Here is a 26,173-nt window from a genome sequence, read left to right as displayed (position 1 = left end):
TCCCTGTGCTATACAGTAGGACCTTGTTAGTTATCTACTTTAAATACAGTACTGTGTACCTGTCAGTTCCAAACTCCCGATTTATTTGTCCACCCCATCCTTCCCCACTGGTAACCACAAATTCTTTCTCTAGGCCTGTGAGTCTATTTCTGTTTTGTAAATAAGCTCATTAGTATCTTTTTTTTTTTTAGATTCTGTGTATGAGCAATATAATATGATATTTGTCTTTCTCTCTGTGACTCATGAGTTTCTCAGGTGGTGCCAGTAGTAAAGAACCTGCCTGCCAATACAGGAGATGTAAGAGACACTGGTTTGATCCCTGGGTTGGGAAGATCCCCTGGAGAAGGACATGGAAACCCATTCCAGTATTTTTGCCTGGAGAATCCCATGGACAGAGGGGCCTGGCGGGCTGCAGTCTATAGGGTTACAAAGAGTCGGACATGACTGAAGCAACTTAGCACCCACTCCAACTTACTTCACTTAGTATTACAATCTCCAGGTCCACCCACATTCTAGCAACTGTTCTGGAATGAGGGTTGGCATGGAGTAAGAGATTTGGACATGGCTTTGGAGAGTGTGGCAGCTGTGACAGTGTGCCACACCCATCTCCCTTCAAGGAAGTTTGCTATCCAGCTTCAAGGCAGGCAGTTGACTGGCAGCTTCGAGCTGCAGTGCCTTCTGAGTCTGTCACGTTTGAGCCGAGGCCAGGTTCTCTCCAGGTAGCCCCCAGCCAATACTGTACAAGCTGGGATTACCAGGGTCCATCCGGGTCTGCCCAACACAGGACTCCTCTGATCTCTGTTCCAGAGCTGCCTGTTGAGTTGGTAGAGACTTGTTCAGACGTTAATCACGGTCTGAAGTTCTTCCTGCCCAATCCTGCTTCCCCCATACTCCGCCCTACCTTTCATGGCCATTACCGCCCAATCCACCTCTTATACCGCTAACTCCATCTCAGGAGCTGAACTGCCTAGAGGAGCTGAGCTGACAGCAAAGGGCCGTGTCAGCATTTTTGTTCCCTGTAAGGAAATCTCCATGGAAATCAAACAATATTTGTGCTAAGAGAATACAGGATCAGAACAAGGCTACTCTGACTAATCCATTTTCACTGAAGACATTCCTAATGTGAGTGCTCTTTCTTTTCTCAGAAAGGATATCCACGCGCCCAGCCTCCCCTGGTGAACACTGGCAGCAGCTGGTCTCTGATTCTCTGACTCTCGCCTTTGGTTTCCACTCAGATCATTCCTGTTCTGTTGGCTCATACTTCCTTAGCCATGCTGATTCCAACACAGAATGCTGTAGCAAAGCCCTGTTTTCTCCACCTTGGCACCCAGAAGACCTTGTTTTCCTTGTTAATCCTTTATTAGCTGACTTTGTTCTGCTTTAAGGAGAATTCTCCCCTCCCAGTGTCAGCTCTCTTCCATTATGTGTGGATTTCACAGTTTCAATTTTCAGAGTTCTGAAGGTACATCACTGCCACTCCCTTTTGCTTCATAGGTAGTCCTGCTGTAGACCTTTAAAATAGTATCAGTTCTAGAGTGTGGTTTCCTCTGAGAACCCTTTGAGTAGCTTCATCTGTTGATTTGTTCATTCCACTTTTATTTCTTAAGCAGCTACTATGTGACAAGCACTCTTGTAGGTGCTGGCCATATAACAATACAGAAGACACAGGCACTCTCCCAAGAAGCTTCTGGAAACTGTTTCTAAGTTAAGCCAAGCTAGGAAAAAAAAAAAATCAGACAATATGAGGTTTAAGCCAAGGGAAGAGTGAATCGCTCATCAGAGCTTTTCTACAACATAAATATTTTAAGATTTCCAGACTCCACGAGACATAACATCAGAGATTTTTCAAACCAGCCTAGCCTCTCCACACATGATGGATATTAAATATGGATGTGGTTTATTTTCTGCTGGTCTATGCTGCTCGCCAATATCTGGCACCACCCTCATATCCTCTCTGCTCAGAGCTACCTGCCTGAGATGGCCTTTCTCTCACCAGGGCTTGAAAAATAATGCAGCTACCCAGATGGTGCCTACTTCTACACCAGGCCCACCTGCAGCACAGCCCCAAGGACATCTGTGTTAAGTCTTTATCAGGGTCTTGGTTTCAGATGGTATCTGTGCTGAATGGTTTCACCCCATTTATAAATGCTTATCGTTCCATTTCCCACCAGAGATGTTTATGTGATCATGTATCAGTTCTGTCTTTCTAAGTGAAAGTTAACAGAGATCAAGATAAACTGCACTGGGTGTGATCCAGAGCTTAAAACAGACTCAACTGGATCACAGACCAGAGGTGGCCTTTTAAAAAATGACAACCAGAAGTAATGATAATCCTCCAGCCTAGGATTTAAGAAACTCTTTCCCAGAAGATGAAAAGTCTTGAGTTTCTCTAGCATTTTCTTCTTGACTTTAGAATGAGAATGACAAAGCTCCATTGGACCTCAGAGAGTTACAGAGCCCCATCCCCTCATTTTATAATCAGGAAAGTCTACTCCAGAGCAATAGAGTAAATAGGTTAGGTCAGATAGCTGTCAACAATCTGGGGCTAAAACCCAAGATTCCTTATTCCCATTCCAGGTTCTTTCCAACAGCTGGTCCCCGCTGAACCTGCCTGGGCTTGCTGGCTCTCACAGCAAATTCCTCTCCTTCCATATTTTAATCCTCTTTCTTTCATCTTTTTTTTAAAAGCCTTTGTTGAATTTGTTACAACATTTCTTTTGTTTTATGTTTTGGTTTTTTGGCTGGAGTATGTGAGTTCTTAGCTCTCTGACCAAGGACTGAGCCCAGGCCCTCCGCACTGGAAGGCAAAATCTTAACCACTGGACTTCCAGGGAGGTCCTTCTTTCTTTCAGTCTTTTGTCATCGGCAGCTTCCCTCTTCTTTCTCTCTCCACAAGAATTTTTACATTCTTTTTAGTCCTCTATTTTTCCCCCTTCCTAAATGCTTTGTGTTTTTCTGCCTTTGCTATCAGTGAAAGAAGAAAGCCAATATGCATGTCTATCTTTGTGCCTTCCACATTTAGCACTAAAAAAAAAAAAAAAAAAAGCTGGATGTATATGAAAATTCTGAACTACCTTTCAAATTATAATTCTATGAGTGTACTATAAAGTCAACTGGAAAAATAATACCAGAAAATTCCCGAGACTTAGTACTAAAGCTCTTCTGAGTGGCAGTATAGGTTTTGAAATGATTGCATAGGGGTTCTCAAGACTTCAAGAAAAGAAATAAAGTCTCTATAGGGGAATTACAGTCTTCTGTAATATAGTCAGATCAAAATGTAATGGATGATATTAGCTCTCTGGAGTAGCAATAAAAATCAATGACTAAAGGGAATAAGCAGAAACAAACCTACGACAAAAACAACTAAGTCCCATCAGGTTAACTGGAGAGGGCTGCTTAGGGACAGGCCGATGGACCATATTTCATCAGCCCTGGATGAAAGTGATGCTCAGAACCTCCCCAGTGTTTGTTCTCAAATCATGCTCTCCAAGCATGGACCTTCTGATCATTGTCGGTTTCCTGTGTATCCTGCTAGCAGGAAGGGCATGCTTTGGATGGCAGGCATTAACATCCTAGATCCAAGGGAAATCATCTAAGACTAATTAATTAGTTGGTACCCCCACTTCCTTTCACTAAAGGCTGTCCTACTCCATGTTTTAGACTCTAGCTCTGGGCCTGCAGAGCTGAGGTACTGACCTTGAACTCTGGTAACCCCATGAAAGTGTTGTCACCATGAGCTCTGCTATGAAGTCCAGCCAGCTTCCCTCTTTAGAATTTGGGGCCTTGTCTAGCTTTTACAGTTGATAAAATAACAAATAGCATAATTGCGCGGGTTTGACTATGGTTCGCTAGTCGCCCTCCAAGAGTAGGCAATCTTGTTGATTTAAAGAAACCAGGATTTATGGGTACTAATGATCTGAAGAAGCAGATAATTAGTGCCACCTTCCCTTTGTGCCATCTTCTAATAGCATCAAGAAAGGAAAGGAAAGTAGTCCTAAAATCCTGCTGAGGCCAGCCCTAGGGGTAAGCAAACACATAGTCAGTCCTCTCTGCTCCCAGACAAAGGAGAAATGCTTTTCATAGGATCCTTTCACTTCTTGCTTGAGCAACTCTGAGTGTTCCTGGATCTCAAGAGTCCTGGAAACTGCATTAAAGAACTATGTCAGGACTTTCCTGGTGGTATAGTGAATACGAATCCACTTACCCATGCAGAGGACTTGAGTTCGATCCCTGGTCTGGAAAGATTCCACATGCCAAGAAGCAACAAAGCCCACGTGACACAGCTACTGAAGTCCGTGCGCCCAGAGCCTGTGCTCCACAGCAAAAGAAGCTGCTGGAATAACAGGCCCACACACTGAAACCAGAGAGTGGCCCCCACTCGCCGCAGCTGGAGAAAGCCCACGCAGCAGCGAAAATCCAGTGCAACCCAAAATTTAATAAATGAATACATGAGACACTTTTTTAAAATACTACAGCTGTATAGTAAACCTTAATAACTGACATGGGAAATCTCCACCCTATTCTTTAAAAGAAAAAAAAAAGAACCACGTCATGGAGTCTCAAACAGGGCTCCTGCCCTAAGTCCAGTCGACAGCTGTTAGGCAGCTGCACTATTGTGTTCTAAAGCTGCTTGGTGTAAGATGCAAAGGGAAAAGGGGCTAGCTGTCTGATGCTATGTGGACAATACAAACCCCTGTGACAGTAGCTGGCAGGTAACATATATCATGAAGACATCTGTGGCATGAGAAAGGACTCATAATGGATAACCTCTAGAGTTGTGGGGTTTTTTTTCCCCATGAAAGTTATGCATTCATTCGCTCAGTTGTGTCCAACTCTTTGGGACCCCATGGGCTGTTACCCACCAGGCTCCTCTGTCCATGGGATTCTCCAGGCAAGGATACTGGAGTGGGTAGCCATCCCCTTCTCTAGGGGATCTTCCCAACCCAGAAGTCAAACCCAAGTCTCTTGCATTGCGAGCAGATTCTTTACCATCTGAGCCACCAGGGAAGCCCAATACTGTGTTCCCCCTTTGCCTGACAAAGAAATGAAGCCATTCTTTCCTTCTCTTCCATTGAAAAAATAGAAGGGATAACAGAAAAAAAGAAAGGGAAGAACCCTGGTAACCTGTACAACAGAGGCATGGAGCCAGGTAAAATGGGACTGCCTGTTATCCCTCACCTCCTTCCCTGCCCAGTTGTTCCACCCCAAAGAAAAAAGCATGAATGCCTTCCCTGGAGCAAATGTCTGATGCTGGAGACAGGCCCCAAGTTCAGGCACAGCACCCCTTCTGAGACTTGGCAGCATGTCTAGCCTTTGATCGCCTTTCCTCTGTGGGACACGTCAACCTTGCTCCTCTTTAATGTACAAGATGGGATGAGAGCTTGGGCCAGGCGAGTGTAGCTGCAGGCAGGGCTTTCTCCAGCACTGCACAGGGGAGGTTTTTGCCTGCCCAGGCTCAGGGGGAGCAGCTGCAGCTGCTTGCCTGCCATATGCTATGGAAAGACTTTCAGTGTTCCAGTGGCTTAGCAAGCGTGATGCCCAATGGAGGGCAAGCTGGGACCTGGGACCCAGTGGAAGGCAGGCAGCAGGCTTCTTTCTGAGCCCAGATTTTGGTGTCTCTGCCCCTGCTATCCATTTTAGTGACACCTTTCTCTGGGTTCTTTAGGAATCTAATGATCCCATTCACTTTTTCTAAGTTAATCCTACCCCCACCCTCATCAAAATCCTCCAGCACGAAAGTAAAGAAACTGTCACTCGTGAGCATTATGAGTGGAAGTGGAAACCCATATAACTTTTCAGGAGAGCAGGTCAACAATATATAAATTTTAAATATGTGTTCCTTTGGAATAGACCCAGGAATTTCACTTCTAGAAAGGTATCCCAAAGAAATGACTAGGTGGGTAAGCAGAAATGTATGTTCAAGAAAGTTTATTGCTGCTTTAATTAAAAATAATAAACACGGGTCTTTCCTGGTGGTCCAGTGGCTAAGAGTCCATGCTCCCAATGCAGGGGGCCCTGGTTTGATCCCTAGTCAGTGAACTAGCTCCCACAAGCCCCAGCTAAGAGTTTGCATACCAAAATGAAAGATCCTGCATGCCACAAGGAAGACCAGATGCAGCCAAACAAATAAATATTTTTTAAAACCACTGAAAACTTGGAAACAATGTAATTATTCACTAGAAGAGGGCTTTAAGCAAATTACCACAGGAGCATAAAATGAAACACTCCACAGTCATTAAAAATACGTAGATCCTTATTAATTGATACTGGTATATGCCTCAATATATTGTTAAGTGAGTAAAGTGGGTTGTAGAAGAGTATATAGAGTAAGAGCCCACCTATGGGGAAAAAAAAAAAGGTTATGTATTTATCCTTGCCTAAAAAGAATGAAATTATAAATGCCATTCTGTTGACAGCAGTATCTCTGAGGTGTAGCATTGTAGGCATTATCCACTTTCTCTATATCGTTTACATCTACACATGGTTTTACATTTTTAGGGAAGAGATATACAAACAGAAAAAATATTTTGATGTATTTTTCAAAACCTCTCAGGAAAATACATTCAATGCCTTCAAACTGGCCACTTGCACTTGTAAAGAGCTTCGCAGTTTGCAAATGCTTTTTTTCTCCTCCATTAACTTCTTCAGTTCTCACTGCCCTGGGAGGTAGGAAAGTCAAGGCTTAGTATTGTCGATGATAAGCAAAGCTGGACAGAAGTGGAAATGGTGAAAGCTGACTCTAGAAGAAGAAAGAGCTGGGTGCCATCCACTTGGGCCAGAGGCGGTGGGAGGTTTTAAAGGGAGAGAGAAGATGAAGGGAGGGGAAGTGAGTGGAGGCTCAATGAGAAAATTCGAAGTGTTGGCGAGTGTGGATTTGGGCAATGTGTCTATCTGGCCACTATGGAAGTTAGGATTCTACCCCTCCACTCCTCCCTGGTGGCTCGGATGGTAAAGCGTCTGCCTGCAATGCAGGAGACCTGGGTTCAATCCCTGGGTGTGGGATTTGAATGGAGTGTTCTTGCCAAGAGTTCTTGCAGTTCTGAGTGTCTCTTCTTTGCAGATTAAAAAACTAGTTCTCTGAGAAGTTATGTGGTGAGGGCGTTGGAGATGCACCCCACAGATCTCCCTTCTAGAAAGAACCACACTTTCCGTAGCAAGGACAGCCTCCAGCTGCAGCCCTTTCAGGAAGCCCCTCAGCATTCGAGCTGAAGCCACACTCTTCTTGAATAATCCTGTTAGTGACTGACCACTGAGGGTGTTAGACCTGGCCATTTCCACCCAACGTGGGGCTCTTCTAATGGGCAACCTGTGTTCCCAAGGCCCAGGTTGGCTAAGTCTTGTCAGATTTGCCAGTTCTAGGCTCTGCCTGCCCAACACTTCTTCCTCCACATTTCTCACTCACATCCTCCAATGTATTTATTGCACTTTTTTTTCTTTTTATTTTTTATTGAAGGATAATTGCTTTACAGAATTTTGTTATTTTCTGTCAAACCTCAACATGAATCAGCCATCAGTTCAGTTCAGTTGCTCAGTCGTGTCCGACTCTTTGCAATCCCAGGAATCGCAGCACGCCAGGCCTCCCTGTCCATCACCATCTCCCGGAGTTCACTAGGACTCATGTCCATCAAGTCCGTGATGCCATCCAGCCATCTCATCCTCTGTCATCCCCTTCTGCTCCTGCCCCCAATCCCTCCCAGCATCAGAGTTTTTTCCAATGAGTCAACTCTTTGCATGAGGTGGCCAAAGTACTGGAGTTTCAGCTTTAGCATCATTCCTTCCAAAGAAATCCCAGAGCTGATCTCCTTCAGAATGGACTGGTTGGATCTCCTGGCCATCCAAGGGACTCTCAAGAGTCTTCTCCAACACCACAGTTCAAAAGCATCAATTCTTCGGCACTCAGCCTTCTTCACAGTCCAACTCTCACATCCATGCATGACCACAGGAAAAACCATAGCCTTGACTAGATGGACCTTAGTCGGCAAAGTAATGTCTCTGCTTTTGAATATGCTATCTAGGTTGGTCATAACTTTTCTTCCAAGGAGTAAGCGTCTTTTAATTTCATGGCTGCAATCACCATCTGGAGTGATTTTGGAACCCAAAAAATAGGTATACATATATCCTTTCCCTCTTGAACCTCCCTCCCATCTCCCGCCCCATCCCACCCTTCTAGGTTGATACAGAGCCCCTATTTGAGTTTCCTGAGCCATACAGAAAATTCCCATTGGCTATCTATTTTATGTATAGTAATGTTAATTTCCATGTTACTCTTTCCATACATCTCACCCTCTCCTCCCCTCTCCCCATGTCCATAAGTCTATTCTCTATGTCTGTTTCTCCATTGCTGCCCTGCAAATAAATTCTTCACTACCATCCTTCTAGATTCCATATATCTGTGTTTTAGAATATGATATTTATCTTTCTCTTTCTGACTCACTTCACTCTGTATAATAGGTTCTATGTTCATCCACCTCATCAAAAGTGACTCAGATGGGTTCCTTTTCATGGCTGAGTAATATTCCATTGTGTATATGTACCACAAGTTCTTTACCCAGTCATCTGTCGATGGACATCTAGGTTGCTTCCATCTTCTAGCTATTGCAAATAGTGCTGCAATGAACAGTGGGATATACGTGTCTTTTTCAGTTTTGGTTTCCTCAGGGTATATGCATAGGAGTGGGATTGCTGGGTCATATGGTGGTTTTATTCCTAGTGTTTTAAGGACTCTCCATACCATCTTCCATAGTGGCTGTATCAATTTACATTCCCACCAACAGTGCAAGAGGGTTCCCTTTTCTCCATACCCTCTCCAGCATTTATTGTTTGTAAGCTTTTTGATGATGGCCATTCTGACCCATGTGAGGTGATATCTCATTGTAGTTTTGATTTGCATTTCTCTAATAATAAGTGATATTGAGCACCTTTGCACGTGTTTGTTAGCCATCTGAATGTCTTTTTTGGAGAAATGTCTGTTTAGGTCTTTTCCTCTGCACTTCTGACTTCATCGCAGTATCTACTTCCTGGGGTCCCAAAATAATCACACGTGGCTTGTCCAAAACTATACTCAGAGCAAATAGGCGCTCAAATCCTGACTCACACCATAGTTTCAGAATCCCATTAAGGTGAAAACCCTATTGGAGATACTTGCATTTTAACCACTCAAAATCTTTAGCTAAAGGAAAGACTTTCTAAAGGTAGAAATGACAGAATGAGCTAGAAGAAAACAAGGATGTGAGGGGCACTGAAGAGAGGATGGATTATCAGGGCCTCCCTGGAATGACTGAAATCAAGCCAAATGATCTTTTAGTTCCAATCAGAAGACTAGAGAACCCATGCAGAGGTGACGCCAGCATACTAACCCCATGCCTTGTACATACTTCAATGACTGTGTTTCTCACATTGCCTGGTAACTGACATCTGCTTCTCCCTTTCGAGGCTGAGCTTCTCAATGGTATGGACTGTGGTTTGATTCTCTGTTGCATCCTCAGTGCTTAGAACAAAACTTAGCACATCATAGTAGCTCAATAATAGTTGGATAAACAATTGAGTCTTATCTCAGCAGGGAAATAAGAGGATAGAGACAGTAGTGGGGTGATCATTTTTATAACCAGTGTTTACATAGGTATGTATCAGGCACTGTTTCAAAATTTTTAACATGTATCATCATGTCATTCAACCCACACAGGAACCCCACAAGGCAATATTGTAGGCAGTGATATCTGGGAAGCAGACTCTGAGAGAAAGTTTAGGGTGCAGGATATTCATTAGGAAACAGTGCTGTGATCAGCACCTATGGCAGAGAAGGGAAGGAAGAAGCAAGCTTGGGTGGAAGCAATTGAGTGGCAACACAGTGGCTCAAACAGTAAAGAGTCTGCCTGCAGTGCCAGGGACCCAGGTTCAAACCCTGAGTTGGGAAAATCCCCTGGCAGAGAGCATGACATCCCACTCCAGTATTCTTGCCTGAAGAATCCTATGGACAGAGGAGCCTGGTGGGCTACAGTCCATACGGTCACAAGAGTTGGACACGACTGAAGTGACTTAGCACCAGCACCAAACCAGCGGCCCAATAGCGGCCTCAGCTACCCCATGTGCAGCTCTGGGACCAGAATGATCCAGCTGAGTTGTCCTGTGTTGAACCAAGGTAACTAAATCTTTATATTGGATTAGCCAAAAAGTTCATTTGGATTTTCCTATAACAGTCTAAGGAAAAACCCAAACAAACCTTTTGGCCAACTCAATAGGTCCTCCCACCTCAATCAGTCATCAGATACAGGTCGTCCTGGGAGGCTACGACTTTGGGTATGGTTGCTCTCTGGGTCAGTAATCTCAAAGGAGCCATCAGTTGAAGGCTGTGTGCCAAAAGCCCTCGCAGCAGCTAGGGCATCAAGGCAGTACATTTTTGTGTCTGTCCATCTATTATCAACCCCTTTATCCAGCTGAAAAAGCACGCACAAACACTTTAATAGGGGCTTCTCTGATGACTCAGATAGTAAACAAACTGCCTGCGATTCAGGAGACCTAGTACATTTCTGTGTCTGTCCATTCATCATCAACCCATTTATCCAGATGGAGAAACTGAGGTGCAAACAACTTAGCTAACAGTCAACTCAGACAGTGAGTGGTCAAGCAAGGATCAAACCCTGATAGTCTGCTGGGAGCCCGTGTCCTGCTCAGTACTGCTTACTCTTGACTGAGGTATACTTAATGATAGCAGTGGAAGTAGCCCCCCCACATGCCGTAGTAATGATGTGAAATCCTAACCTGGGAGAGAATGTGACTTCACTCTTGCCTGCGTGGAGGCTCACCTTTGTCAACTATGGATCGCTGTGATCAGGAATGGAAAGGACACTGGCAGGTGTGGTACATGTAGAAAAACGATACACGCCCTTACCCAGCATTATGCTAGACACCTTGAAGGCTATAAAGGTTTACAAGAAGCCTAGGATTTAGGCAAAAGGATAAACCAGACACACGAAGTAATTATTGGAAAAAAAATCCCAGAACAATAGGAAGTAAGTCGCAGGTGACTGCTATGTTGGATAATGGTAAAACAGGCACAGGGCAAGCAAACCTTTAACAAGACAGTCCTCTACTGTTACAAAGTTCCACCCCCCTTAACACTGAATGACTATGGGCCCTGGAATGCAAGAGCATGATAAAGTATAACCTAAGTGTAAGAGGAACTTGATGTACGAGGATGGGGAAGGGCCCACAAACCTGAGTTCAAGCAAGTTTCCAGATTTTGATGAGACTTCCTTTTTTCTGCCACTATACAGCCTTGAACTTTACATCACCCTGTATGATTAAAGATATTTTAACTACAGGGTGATTAAAGACATTTTAATTCTAAGTTTTTAGCCACTTTTCCTTCATATGGGTGAGAGCATTTAAAAATTGAACAACAGAATACTGTGGTTTACTTTACTGGTATTATGAGTAGGATTTCCTTTATAAGAACTTTCATTTTTTATTATTTCTTTCATTCCAGAACTGTTTAATGAGTACCATCAACACTGAGGTAGTAGTTTAGCACACGGTTTGGCAGACAGACGTGGTTTGAATTACAGCCCTGCTACTCACCATACCTGTGTCAAAGTACTTCTTTAATTGTTAGTTTCTTCATATTAAAAAGTGGCACTAAAACAGTACTTGTCTAATAGCATCGTGGGAAGGACTAAATAATTCACGTAAGGTGTCTAGAACATATTAACTAAACAGTGAAATTATTTTTTACCAGTAACAGCAACAGTAGGAGGCATTTGGCCCAAATACTATACTGGGTGCTGGAGCTTCAACAATGACAAGAAAGACAAACATTCCCTGCCTTCCCAGGTCAGACAGGTAAGATAAGCAGACAAACAAGGTATTAACCACTAGGATAAGAAAAATAGAGAGTTTTATAGAAATATGTTGCACTGGCTAGGAGAGGGAAGTAAGTTCCAGAAAGATTCCTTGGAAGAAAACACATCATGAGATCCTTCAAAAATATTATTTGCTGTATATTATTTGGTTCTGGACTAGAAAGTAAGTTACATGAGGGTAGGGACTTTGCACATTGTGTTTGATTTTGTAATATCAAGCCCTTAATGTGGTGCCTGACACATAAGAGGCATTCATATAGCTGGTGGTGAATGAGAGAACAAAGCAACTCCTAAGGTGATAAGTAGGAGTTTTCCAGATGAGGAAGACAGGAAAGGCATTCCAGACAGATGAAGGAACGTGCGAGAAGTCACAAGAGGGAGTGAAAGCACAGTGAATGAGAGGAACGGAAACACAACCAGGCTGAAACGCGTGTGGATATGCATGCCATAAGAGATGAGGCTGAGAAGAGACCAAATCAAGTAGGGTCTTGGAAGCTGTGCTAAGGAATCTGCACTTGATGCTCAAGAGCAATGGGAAACCAACAAGGATTTTAGTCAAAGAAAGAGCATAATCAGTGTGTGTTTCTTAGAGTTCATTGTTTATTCTGTCAATACACTAATAACTCAAATTTGAAGGAAAAAAATAGACACCACACATAAGCATCAGTTCAATTCAGTTCAGTTGCTCAGTTGTGTCTGACTCTTTGCGACCCCATAGACTGCAGCACACTAGGCTTCCCTGTCCATCACCAACTCCCAGAGCTTGCTCAAACTCATGTCCATTGAGTCAGTGATGCCATCCAACCATCTCATCCACTGTTGTCCCTTTCTCTTTCTGCCTTCAATCTTTCCCAGTATCAGGGTCTTTTCCAATGAGTCAGTTTTTCACATCAGGTGGCCAAAGTATTGGAGTTTCAGCTTTAGCATCAGTCCTTCCAATGAATATTCAGGACTGATATCCTTTAGGATTGGCTGGTTTGATCTCCTTGCAGTCCAAGGGACTCTCAAGAGTCTTCTCCAACATCACAGTTCAAAAGCATCAGTTCTTCAGCACTTACTTTTCTTCATGGTCTAACTTTCACATCCATACATGACTACACATAAGCATAAGTAGAGGGAAAAAAAGTCATCTGTAATTTTACCACTCAGAGATAACCACCGTTGGACTCTAAATAACAAGCAACCTGCCGCGGTTATCTACTGCTGTGTGAGAAACCACCACAAAACCTAGTGGCCTAAAATAATGAATCTGTGGGTTAATTCAGATCAGCTGGGTGGTTCCTCCACTTCCTGTGACTTAGCTGAAGATGCTCACACAAGCTGCTGAGCTGAAACATTCCAAGATGGCCTCTCATTGCCGAGAGCCTCTCTCTGCATGAGCTCTGACATTCAGTAACCCAACCTGCTTCTTTGCAGCTGGGTGGCTGGCTTCCAAGAGAGATAAAAGGGAAGTCTTGCAGCCTAGGCTTGCACATGCATTGAACTTCTTCTACTGCACATTAGTAAAGGCAAAGCCAGGCACAAGGCTGGCTGAAGTTCAAGGGGAACGGACTCCAGCATTGGTGTGAAGAGAACCATGTCTGCACAGGGATGAGAGGACTCATTGGCTATTGGGAAGCTATCTGCCCCACATCCAATTTGCTAATCACAAAGCCAGTAAATCTGTGGACTGTTTCTGGTACAAATTAGAAAAATTCAGTTCAAAAGGGACAAATGCAAAACACATGGTTTGGCTATATAATAATCTGATAAGTGGATTGCTTAAATAAACTGACACTTGGTACACATGCAAGGGAAAGTGGGAGGCAGGGGAGAACATCATATTATTTAGAATCCAGTGTGTATGTACATGGTCAGTCAAGTCTGTCATGTCCAACTCTTTGCAACCCTATGATCTATAGCCCACCAAGCTCCTCTGTCCATGGGATTCTCCAAGCAAGAATATTGCAGTGAGTTGACATGCCCTCCTCCAGGGGATCTTCCCAACCCAAGGATTGAACCTGGGTCTCTTGCACTGCAGGCAGATTCTTTACTGGGGAAGCCCAGTGAAAGAAATTGAAGGAAAATGGCAGATCCTAGACCAAGAAAACGGTTAAAATTGTTGTGAGAAGTATTCTGGAACCAATGCCTCTGTACTTACTGCTACTGCTACTGCTAAGTCACTTCAGTCGTGTCCGACTCTGTGTGACCCCATAGAAGGCAGCCCACCAGGCTCCTCCCTCCCTGGGATTCTCCAAGCAAGAACACTGGAGTGGGTTGCCATTTCCTTCTCCAATGCATGAAAGTGAAAAGTGAAAGTGAAGTTGCTCAGTCGTATCCGGCTCTTTGCGACCCCATGGACTCCAGCCTACCAGGCTCCTCCGTCCATGGGATTTTCCAGGCAAGAGTACTGGAGTGGGGTGCCATTGCCTTCTCCGCCTCTGTACTTAACCTGAATATTAACTCTTGAGTGTAACAGGTGAATGAAACATGTTATTTGTCCAATCTCGCTTCCCAAGGGTCAGATGGGTGGCAACCACAGGATCAGGGAGAGCCACAGTTCAGCACAGTCCACTGACGGAAGCAGTGAAGTATGTGCACCACATCCTGGGAAATAATAGAATCGAAACCTGAAAGGCTAAATCTCTTGCCAAATCAAGGGGCAAGGAAGAGACCAAAATGGCAGCCTTTTCCTCATCTCTGCTGTGAATGGGTCAGGAAACTTGATTTTCAATTTTATTCCTATTATGGGAAGCCGACCTTGTGAATGGCCCAAGAAGGGCTTAATCACGCTCTTGACCTTGTCTGAGTATACTTGATAATGCCTACAAAGGACAGTGCCTCTGAAGTCCCACCTTGATTCTTCATCCCATCACCTTCATCACTTCTTGGTTTTCTGCAGGACTCCTGAGTGGTCTCTTCCTGCTCTACTCCATCTCCCACACAGCTGCCAGTTACTTCTTTTTAATACACATTTTGTAGCTCTAAGAAATGGCAAGGGAAAAAAAAAAGAAGACCAGACAGAGTTGCAATGTTCTGATTAGGAAGAGACTTGTAGGGGATGACCCACAGAGATGTTATGGGGAGGGAGGTGGGAGGGGGGGTTCATGTTTGGGAACACATGTAAGAATTAAAGATTTTAAAATTAAAAAATAAATAAATAAAAAAGGAAGAGACTTGTATGTCACAACATGGACTTTACCCTAATTGAGAGGTAGTGTTTTTTTTTTAGGGCAAATTTGCATATCTGCATAAGATTTGCATACTTTAAAAGGATATCTAGGCAGGGAGGGAATCAGAAGCAAGCCTTGAGTCTGAGAGATCAATAAGATATGATAGTATTCCTGCTGATAAAGCATACAGGTCTGAACCAAGCTAGAGGAAGAAAAGCGGAAACAGTAAATACACTGTATAAATAAATGGTGGCCTCCAAGCAGGAGGCAGGAGGCAAGAGGAAACAAGGGGTCAAAAAGCCAAAACATCTTACAGAAGCAGCACTGTAACTCAATAAAGACTTTAAAAAAGCTTAAAGTAGAATACATTGTCTACTACTTGCCAAAATTACTTGGTAAGAGGTTGAGGGTTACAGAGATTCTCCACCAGGAGCGTAGGAAACCATTCCCGTCTCCAGGGGAAAAGAGATTACAAGACCACCATATTCAGTATATCTCATTTTCTAACTAAAGAAAACAAAAGTCTACATACCAAACTAGCTGGAGACTCCATACAAGAAAACAAAAACCAAAACCTACTACTTGCTTATCAAACCTAAAGCTTGGAAAGAGATCAGAAGGGCCAGAAGCTGCCTAGGTCCGATCAGAGTTGACACCCCTAGTGGGCATATTCACCAAGTGACCTTTTAAGACAATCTGGCTTGTCTGCAGAAAGACTGTACTAACCCACCAACCTGAGCATTCTGGTCTACTTGACATCTGTTGGCTTTCACTATAAACTAATAGGCATTCAGGCTAATGTGTCACTCTTTCATTTAGCATGAGTTCACCTCAAAGAGGTCAACTCTCCACAGATTCACTTTCAGTATCTCCAAGGTTCAGGGCCAAACTGCAGTGAGCAAACACTACCTGAGGGACTTGTAGTAACCAAGGGAAAGGGCTCTTCCTGTAGGCACTCCAGACTTACCTCAAGCCTCCTCACTGAAATACAGCAAACACTTTTTCACCAGAGTTAAAAATTAAAATGTGACTGCAAACAAGGAGTAGCATTTGTTAATATTTTTATTTTGAGTTGTAATCTATTACTTCAAAAAGATTCACTTCAAAAGAAATCCAATGGATGTTGACTTACCAGTAAAAAAGTAAGTCATCACTATATGAGTTATAATACAGGATACACAATAAATTATATTTACATGCAATGACTAGACTATCACACACATGGTAAAAAAATACAGTATTTTATGTACATTTTTTAAGATTTACACTTTCATATACAGTTTATAAAGTTTAAAAAAGTTCTCTGTACAAAATCTCATGTGTACAGAGTTTATAAATCCCTTTTCTTATGGCTGTACCATCACACAAATATGCTTAAAACTATACTACTACAAACACTTAGGTTTCTTTTTTACAGTTCATATTCTTGGCACCCATATACAATACCATTATTTTTGAAATGTGAATTACAAAGGAAATAAAACATAAACATGCAGACTCCTCTAATAGAAGAAAATGAGATAAAATGTGCTACCAGATCAACATTTATCCATTCCACAGTCACCTAGTTCTGTTCAACCTGCTGCACTGCTTTCATACAAGTACATGCAAAACTAGCAGATTATGGAGTGCTTTAAAAACATTAAAATAATACTATAGTCTGACAATACTTAAGCATTAGGAATGCAACTACCCAACTACTCTAGTCTGCTGCTTATTCTGCTTTGGCAGAAACCTCAAAGAAATGAAGATACTACACACACTAAAATCACAGAAATGTCAATATTCTAACTCCTACTAAATTTCTAAAGTCTGCATCAGAGTACACTAATCATTTAAAAGACAAAAACAACCAAAAAGGTGTTTGACAATTAAGAGTATATTCTCTGCTCTGAGAATGGGGGGGAGGGAGAGACCTAAGATAAACCATTAAAGGATCAGCCATCGTACCTGCTAAGGCAGCACTTTCATACTCCCAATCTGTTTCCATAAAGACACCTGAAAGCTTTATAAAAAGTGGATGCTACACTACTCATCTTTTAAAAATCATCTTGAAAAGTAGTAAATTGAAGGTATCAGCACCTTCCCTCCTCCCCCAAGTAGCTAAAGATCAATGAGAAAAATAAAGTGCCAATGTCTAAAGTATTGTTAATTGTTTAAGAGGCACTAACCCATTTGATGGCTTAGGATTAAATATGAAAATAGGCCAGATCTGATCTGAATAATAAACAGAAGGTAGGTATTCCAGAGTCGATGCAATTCCTGCCTGGGTGGGGGTGGACCAGGAAGCTACCTACTCCATTTATTGCTTTGAAACCTGTACACACACTTAAAACTCAGGCCCAGGACAATGAGATTTCTAAGATGGAAAGCACAGTGTCTGTGCCACTTTGAAGCTGAAGAAGAACGTGCACTCTTGATCCCTGTGAGGGGAGCTGCTGAGGCTCTCTTCTCCACAACTCATGTCTTCACAAGAGTCCTCGCTGAAAGGAAAAACAGAGAAGAGGATCTCATTATTTAAAACACACTCCAATGTCACACAGGCAAAATTAAACTGCTGAACAAGTAGTTCTAGTCTCAGGATTTTTACATTCAAAATTTAAGCTCTACAGAGACAAAATTTAACTTAGAAGGCCTTCCTAAAGGGAAGTCTATTGTAACCTCCTTAGAAAATACAGATTCGTTTAAGGGGTTTAAACTAATTACCTCTTGCCAAACTAATATTCTTGTACCAAGTAATACTAACTAGAATTCTAAAGTATTTTAAGTATTTTAAATCCAATGAAAAGTGAAGTGAAAGTATTAAGTGGCTCAGTTGTGTCTGACTCTTTGCGACCCCATGGATTGTAGCCTGCCAGGCTCCTCTGTCCATGGAATTCTCCAGGCAAGAATACTGGAGTGGGTAGCCATTCCCTTCTTCAGGGGATCTTCCCAACCCAGGGATCAAACCCAGGTCTCCTTTACTGCAGGTAGATTCTCTACCATCTGAGCCACCAGGGAAGCCCTTAAATCCAATAAACACAGACTAATGACAAAGTCCTATCACATGTCTTTCTCGCATCAATAATCAGTGATCTTCTCAAATATCAAACCAAGAGACCAACAAGCTATTAAAATGGTACTTCTGGTCTTTTACTCCCTACGGCATTAAACGGTCAAATTTAATAAAATTAAGTTCACTTACTAACAAAAATAAATTCTGAACAAGACAAAGGCATCTGACAAAACTAAAAATATCCCCAGAACTCGGGTGCATCAGTGATGACAGTTCCCTTTAGTTTCCAGTCATTTAACCCACAGCCTCTTCCCACAGTACCATTTTAGGAATTCATACTAATGTTAAAAAGTCCAGAATGCCATTTGCTTGTTTTCTAACTAAACTGAATTTCAAAGACCAAGGGAGATGGGAAACAACCAGTTTTTAATAAGGGAGGAATAAAATAAGTCAGAGAACAACAAATACAGCATGATGTCACCTATATGTAGAATCTAAAAACAAAAAACAGAACTCACAGATGCAGAGAACAGATGGGTGGTTGCCGGGGGTGAGGGGAGAGGGTGGTAGGTGACGGTGGCCAAAAGGTACATGCTTTCAGTTGTTAAGCCCTGGGAGGTAATGATGCATAGGATGCTGGTTTCTGTTGTTTTTTAATAAAGTTGGGGGGGAGGGGGTGTATACTTCCCACCTATTACCTATAAAAACTACTACTGGTTAATTTTCTCACCCGAAGAAATGATGCCATTAGAGGTGTGGGCTCTGATATACAAAAATCAGTCTTAGTCTGGGGAAGTCTAATTAGTCAAGGAACCTGCTTACCTTTCACTTTCATCAAAACACCCCCCCTCTGGTATTGTTGGCAGCTCAGGAACACTGTAATAGCTGTTGTGGAGGTTCTGGGCTGTGCGCCTTGAAACGATCCAAACCAGCTTCTTCAGATCTGGTTTGCAACATTCAGGAGAAGAATATTCGGCTAGGCATTTAGAAACTAACTCCCTCCAGTAAACAAATTCGGAGTCATTCACCTGAAGAAAAAAAAAAATGTAACTGAAGAGGTTATGACAGCGGTTCCCAGACCTTGTTATACCTTGGACTTACTCCATGATTCTTAAAAAATACTGTGCCTGGCTCCCACCCCCGATACTTTTACTTAATTGGTATGGGGGGGGCGGTCATCCAAGATTTTTTTTAAAGCTCCTCAGATGATTCTTATATGCAGTCAAAATTTGGTAACCACTGCTTCAGGCGAGGAGCACCACAGGTATAAAATACTTCCAGAGGATTCCACCTATTTTAGGAAAACACACTGCCTATAAGCAACAGGTCTGTTAATACACCGATTATCAAGTACATTTTTTGGTAGTCACAATGAAAAGGAATTTAACAGAATTTAGGTTTCTGTAACATAGCTTTAATTGAACTGCTAAAATATGCATTTATATTAAAACACCAGATATATGTGAAAGAAGAAGTTGGAAATACAAGAGAAGAGAAATTTCCCCAGATGGGCACAGTTCCTCCACCACTGGGGAGTGCCCCAATTTATTTCAAGGAATCAATTTTCACTGAAGATTGTTTCCAAATAACAATACTATAAAAGGTTTAGATCCAAATTAATAAATTCATCACTAAAACAATAACTCGAAGTCAGCTGTTAAAATGCTTCACGCTGCATGTACCTGACCACAAACGGATGAGGATTTTGTGTCATCCTGGCTTCCATTTCCACCGAATCCAGCCACATCTTAATCCCCTTGCAACCTGGCTTCTACCTCTCATTCTCCTGACATCACCTCCTACATGCCAACTAAGCTCCTTCAATTCTCATTACACTGGACCTCTCACCAAAATTCAATACTCTTGACCACTTCCTTCTTGAAAACCTCTTTCCAGCCTGAATGCTTGTACTTGTATACTTCACATTCCTTCACTTGGATCCTAACAGGGAAACTGCCAATACCGAAAACCCAGAGTTTTAACTGACCCCTAAGCAAGGGACTCTTAGGTTTCAACTAATATTCCTCATAAGAAATTCCTAATCTCAATCGCCAACTATAATTTAGACTGGCAAGAATCTGCTAGACACCTACCTATCAGGCAGGTATGAAAGAAAGTGACGTCGCTCAGTCGTGTTCGACTCTTTGCAACCCCATGGACTGTAGCCTACCCGGCTCCTCTGTTCATGGGCTATTCCAAGCAATAGTCCTGGAGTGGATTGCCATTTCCTTCTCCAAGTACCTAAAATCATACTTCTTTGAAATTTCCCTCAATGGGGCCAATATTTTCTACACCACTAGGCCCACATCTTGGTCATCCATGACTCCTTATTTCCATGCTTGGCCTCTAAAAACTAGTTAGATGCCCTTATTCCTGCCTGTGACTAGCACCTAGACATTCTATCTACAAACCTACCCTGAACTGATTCCCAAACTTTCAGTGTCTAAGATGCTTTTTGGTACAGCCAGGGTCCCAGCCATCATGCCTCTCATGGTCTAGCCCCCTTCTCTGCTAACCAAACTTTCAAGCACATCCTCTGTTTAGAGACACAGACGCTGCCTTGTGTTCAGTTCCATACTTCTCCAACCAGACTACCAGTTGAAGAAAAAGGACTGTGATTGTTTGGTTTACACCTCTTTATGATTGAAAAAACTTATTAGGCTGGCCTGACAAAGGAGTTTAAAAGCAAAAACACAGTTGATGTTATTTTGGTTATGCTACTATGGGACAATGTCTCAGTCCTACAGATGTACTGGGATGCTGTTGGTGTATTTACTGAGTTGACTTCTTAGTACGCATTTTAGAACAACGTGTGCAGGGCAACACAGACCACTGTACTACCAACTGGCAAGACGACTAGGGAAGGGATGTCTGAATACAGAAAGAGGCTAGGCCAAGTGATCAGATTCCACTTCAGCTTAATACCGTCTGAGTTGAAGCTGCATTTGGAGAAGAACATCAACACTTAAGACACAAAGAAAAAAATGAATAAAAGTTAAGAGCCTCATAAAGTGTTAATAATGATTAAGTTACCACAGAAAAAATAAAATACCAGTAAGAAATCTACTATAAAGAACAAGTTCTGAAGATATTTAATTTACCTTGGAATGTTTTTTAACAAGCAGGAGAATTTCCAACAATTCAATGGATTTCAAAGTTTCTACTTCCAAATTGAGAAGGCACAAAGCTAGTATGGATGGCTACAAGAAAAAAAAGTAAGAAAAATAAATATTTTTAATTCAAAATAGAAACTGAGATATATATAAGTAAGAAATTAACTTACTTTTGCTTTTGAAAAGGTAAGTCGGCAGCAGCAAGCTTTCAGCTGAGCTTCTAATTTATCAAGGCTCAGTATTTCCTTCCTATACAATGAAAAGAAAGAATAAAATGTTTATTAAACTGGAAGGTATAAAAATATTCACTGGCATTCTAATTCTTTACTGTTAGTTACAGCAAAGCTAAAGTACAAAATTTTCCTTTTTAATCCCACTGACCTTTCTGAAGTATGACAGAGTACGATAGTATGGTATAAGTGCAAAAAGTTTAAGGCAGTAGTAGCTTCGAATTCATAGTGCAATTTTTCTGAAATTATTTTTTCCATCCGCTTTATGTCAGAAGCAGTACATTTACATTGGCTAATCCGGATCACGTCATGAGTAGATGGAATATTGCATTCTTCTTCAACTATTCTAGCAGCCAGCAAAAAACAACAGACGCCAATGCAAGACAAATGCTTAGGTTTCACCTGAAAAACAAGGAACCAAAGGTTTCTTCCAACAACTGTCACTTTAACTTTGCAAAGCAGACACTTAAAATACTGCAGTGGGCCCCTACTCTTAAGATAGAACATGATCAAACTGCTTCCTTGTATTTACCCTTACATACAATTATACTTAACCGTTTTTACATTTTAAGCTGTCTTAACCTCCCTTTAAAAAACAGAAAAAACATTTTGAGCATTTAATTTAAATGTGGCTAAAAAAAATATTAATGCAAATTTAAAAGCTAGGTTTCTAAATACACTATTTCTAACTTACGAAACTCATAATAGTACAATCTCCCCCAAAATAAATTAAGCCTAACACCAAGAAAATATACTTCTTTGACTATAAAGTAACATATCCATCTTTTGATCTTCTTATCTATTTAAGGACCATCCTATGCCTCAGTGCAAATTTGCCCCAAGAGAGCTACTGCATCAGATGTGCAGAGTGGAGCAGATGGAAAAGCCGCCATGGACAGATGGCTGCCCTTTTCCTTTCAGTGCCCTGAAAACTGACCCAGCAGCTGACAAGAATCCTACTGGCAGAAGAATAACATTTTTCTAACAGTTACTGATCAATGTTTTTTTTAATTTATTTTTAAGTGAAGTATAGTTGAATTACAATGTTATATATATTACTGCTATTCAGCAAAGTAACTCCGTCAATATATACACATATACAAATATACATTCTTTTTCATATTATTTCCCATTCTGGTTCATCACAGGATATAGAGTAGAGTTCCCTGTGCTACACAGTAGGGCCCTGTCATTCATCCATTTTGTAGACACCAGTTTGCATCTGCGAATTCTAAACTCCCAATCCAACCCTCTCCCGCCCCTCTGGCACCCTCCAGTCTATTCTTTGTCCTTAGTTCTGTTCCTGTTTCATAGACAGGTTCATTTGTGTCATATTTTAGACTCCACAAATAAGTGAAATTTTATGAGTCACTGGTAACTGTTAATAAGACTGTGGCTCCCTGCTTTGAAAAGGTTTCTCATAGGGAAGGCACTAGGTCACCTTTAACATACTGCTATATGGCACGTTTCAGGTGTTTAAAAATACCTAGGCTTAACAGAAACATACTGGGAAATGAAAATATGAAAACCTTATTTTGAGAGCTGTGTAGATACAAAACACCCCCAAAAAAAGTACTCTTCATTGCGTCACATCTTCAAAGAGAAGGTACGTAGGAGATACAGCAAAACCTAAGATACAATACACTGACTTTTGTAGTCTCTTAATCTGAACTAAAGATCACAACTCTGATCATTAAAAATGCTTATGTATAACAAATACATTCATTTACCAAATAGTTGCTGAATCCTTTATGCTAGGTATTGTGCTGGGCACCGGGTATTAAAAAATGAAGCTGTGTTTACAAAAAGTGATTAAATACCTTCATAAGAGCCAAGAATCTGTCCAAAATATTGACAGCCAAGACAAAAGTTTCAGTGCAAGATCCAAAAAAGTTGGTTAAACTCCTCAAATCTTCGACTTTGGCATTTCTCAATCTTGGACACAAAGTGTTATCCGTCTGCAATAAAAACCAAGAACCAAAGTTTATGTCTGTCTTAGAACTAAAATGGGTAATACACACAGATTCAAAGAAGGTAATTGTTTCACTTAATCTTCAAGAATATGGGGGTCAGAGTGCTATCACTGAATCAAACTGCTGCAGTTATTCAGATAGAAAATGTGTATACATCACCAATTTTTAAAAATATACGTAATTGGGCAAATCACACAAAAAACATATATACACCATCAGACATTCAGCAACTCAATATAAAGCAAAGTGCTGCCACACTTTCAGAGGGTTACAGCAAATATAATCCAATTCCCTTGTAACGGACACATAGAAGGTTCCTTGTTTCCTTTTATTAAAAAAGAAAAACCACTTAGGAGCCTACAATACCCAAGTATTGCATAGGCAAAGGGTATTTCCACAAATGATCTGCTCAATTTCCAGGGACTCTCCCACTCAGAAGATGCAGACTCGGGGTGTCACTTCTGAAGCCACACTTCCCTAGAGTTAGTATCGCTCTCGTTCTTGCTACGAAACAAAACCAATGACCCGGTATGAAGATTTATCTTAATACTCTAAGAAGATCGATTTTGGTCTTGAGAAACTTTGCAGCCTTTAATCCAGACTCAACTAAAATAAAAATATAAATATGTGTCTATGTGTATGTGTGTGTATACACACACACACACGTATTTTTAAAGTCACCTCCCCAAGCCCAGTCAGCGGCTGCACGCACACGCACACGCACACACACACACACACACGTATTTTTAAAGTCACCTCCCCAAGCCCAGTCAGCGGCTGCCGCAAGATCTCTTTCCTGTGAACTTACCTCCGGGGTAGCCTCGATCAAGCTCAGCCCTTTTTCTCGAGGTTGGAATCTCTGTTCCTGCTCTAGGTAGAGGTTCAACAATCCGAAGAGCTGGACTCCTTCGCGACCGGCCAAGTACTCTGCCCCCAAATCCTTCATCTGCAGCAAAGACACCACACACAGTTCAGTGTATCCTGGGGGTGGCAGGGGTGAGCGAGGGAGAGCACAAAAGAGCAGGGGTTAATACCTCCAGCGAGGGGCGCACCAGCACACCCCGGCGAGAAGCGGGTGAGGGGACCAGTCACGTCCAGCCGAGCCCCGCGGAATCCTCCCCCGCGGCCAGGGAGGTGTGCAAGGGGGAGGGGCCGTGGGCACGTCCGCCGGCCAGCGCAGGGTCAGGCCGGCCAGCCCCGGCCTCCCGGCCGTTTCACAAACAGGAAACTACCCGGGGCTGCGGTGTCCGAACGGCCCGCCCCACCTGAAGTCGTGGGGCCAGGGGCTTCTGCCCAGTGGAACGCACCCGGGGCTTCGAGAGCAGCGGATCCCTGGCGTAGGGGCTTCGCACAATGCGGGGGGATGGGGAAAGAAAGTCTCGCGACTGAACAAAGAACCGGAGGGAGGAGACTCCCGAGCCCCGCCCCTCCCGCGGAGCCCGGCTCCAGAAGCCCCTCTCGCAGGAGTCCAGCCCCCAAGCCTTTCCCAGGCGCACCGACTGCGCCTCCTCGGAACAAAACCGGAGTGCCGGAGACCTCGGTTCCAGAAAGCGCTGGGGTGGCGCGGCTCAGTCTGTCGGGGTCCGGGCAGGGGTGGGGGGCAGAAAATCCAGCCCGTTCAGTGCCCAGACAACACCTGTCCATGCCCGATTCCGCAACTGTGCGGAGACGAGGAGCTGTCAATCCAAAATCCACCCCAAAGAGCCCCCTGTGACAAAATGGGGGGGGGGGGGCGCACCAAAGAACTGCCTCCAGCTTCCTAGACACTGCACGCATCCCATCAGCATCTCTCCGCTCCCGGGTGCCCACTGCCCTAGGGCTGAGGGCAGGACCGGAACCGCTCCCCAGGCTGAGGGGTGGCCTCTCTGACATGAGTCCCCGCAGCCCCGACCAAGAACAAAGAAACTCTGCAATCCCGGCTGGGCCCACTCACCGTGCTGGAGCCGCGCCTTCACCGGCCCGCGGCGTCACGGTCGGAGGGGACTGGGTGCGGCGGGGGCGTCCGGACCAGTCTCCGAGGTCAGAGACCTGCCGCCTCAGCGGTGCCCCCGGACCGGCATCCAACCCTTCCCACCCCCGGCCACCGGCGCTTGTGGCCTCACAGCCCCGGCTTCATCCTGCTGCCCGCGCGCCCACCCTCCTGCTGGGGCGCTGCGCCGGCCCCTCTAGCCCAGGCCGACTGCGGGCTCCACCGCCGCCGCTGCAGATGCCGAAGCAAACCCCTTGTTTTTGTTTTGAGTTTCCGACGCCCCCAAGGGGGTGGGGCACGTGACTCCCCGCGGAGGGATCTGCCGCTGCCGCAGCAGTCTTGGAAAAAGAGTCCCGCCCCTAAGCGTCTGTCTCCAGTCAGCTTTGTGGCTTCCTCGACTCGCTATGGCTTTACCGAACCAATCCTCCCTCTCGGTTCCAGGGCGCAAGATGGAATCTGGGCACCGACTTTATTCGTCTATTGATCCCAAGGAGGAAAGAGAGGGAGTGTTAGACGCGAGGGGCGGAAGGAGATAGGTTCAGGCCGCATCGCACCTTTTAAAGGTCCCCGATTTGTTTTGTTTTCGCTGTTTTGAAAAGTCCGCCCAAAGTAGCCAGTTTCCTGATTGGGTACTGGTGGGGCGAGCAGACTGCTGAAGCTCCGATTCAATCTCGAGTCTCGATTGGCTAACTGATTAGCCCTTGGGCCCTTTGATTGGTTGTTACCGTATCTTGCGCCTCTCTCTGCCTTGGGGGCCTTAGCAACTCTGAGGTCTGGATTGCGCATGCCTGAGTGGACCACTTCGGAGGAATTACTGACCTACCCGCGGGTCTGCGCATTCCTTCCCGCATTTCCCTCAAGCCCCTCGCCTGCACCGGTCTGC

General features: G+C 43.5%; 1 protein-coding gene across 1 annotated transcript; it reads right to left on the bottom strand.

The window, feature by feature from the left end:
- Positions 1 to 16,304: 16,304 nt before the first annotated feature.
- CCNG2 (cyclin G2) lies at positions 16,305 to 25,519 on the bottom strand. Its single transcript, XM_052642039.1, has 8 exons — positions 25,255 to 25,519; positions 24,130 to 24,267; positions 23,169 to 23,306; positions 21,500 to 21,750; positions 21,289 to 21,367; positions 21,107 to 21,205; positions 18,828 to 19,033; positions 16,305 to 17,493 (listed from the first exon to the last, which is right to left on the bottom strand). The coding sequence occupies exons 2-8, from the start codon at positions 24,265 to 24,267 to the stop codon at positions 17,370 to 17,372; spliced, it is 1,035 nt and encodes a 344-aa protein (XP_052497999.1). The 5' UTR covers positions 25,255 to 25,519; the 3' UTR covers positions 16,305 to 17,369.
- Positions 25,520 to 26,173: the final 654 nt, after the last annotated feature.

This window comes from Budorcas taxicolor, chromosome 6 (genome assembly GCF_023091745.1).
Source record: "Budorcas taxicolor isolate Tak-1 chromosome 6, Takin1.1, whole genome shotgun sequence".
Taxonomy (NCBI): Eukaryota; Metazoa; Chordata; class Mammalia; order Artiodactyla; family Bovidae; genus Budorcas; species Budorcas taxicolor.
The sequence above is the reverse complement of the archived record's forward strand: the minus strand, read 5'-3'. Positions and strand labels throughout refer to the sequence as shown.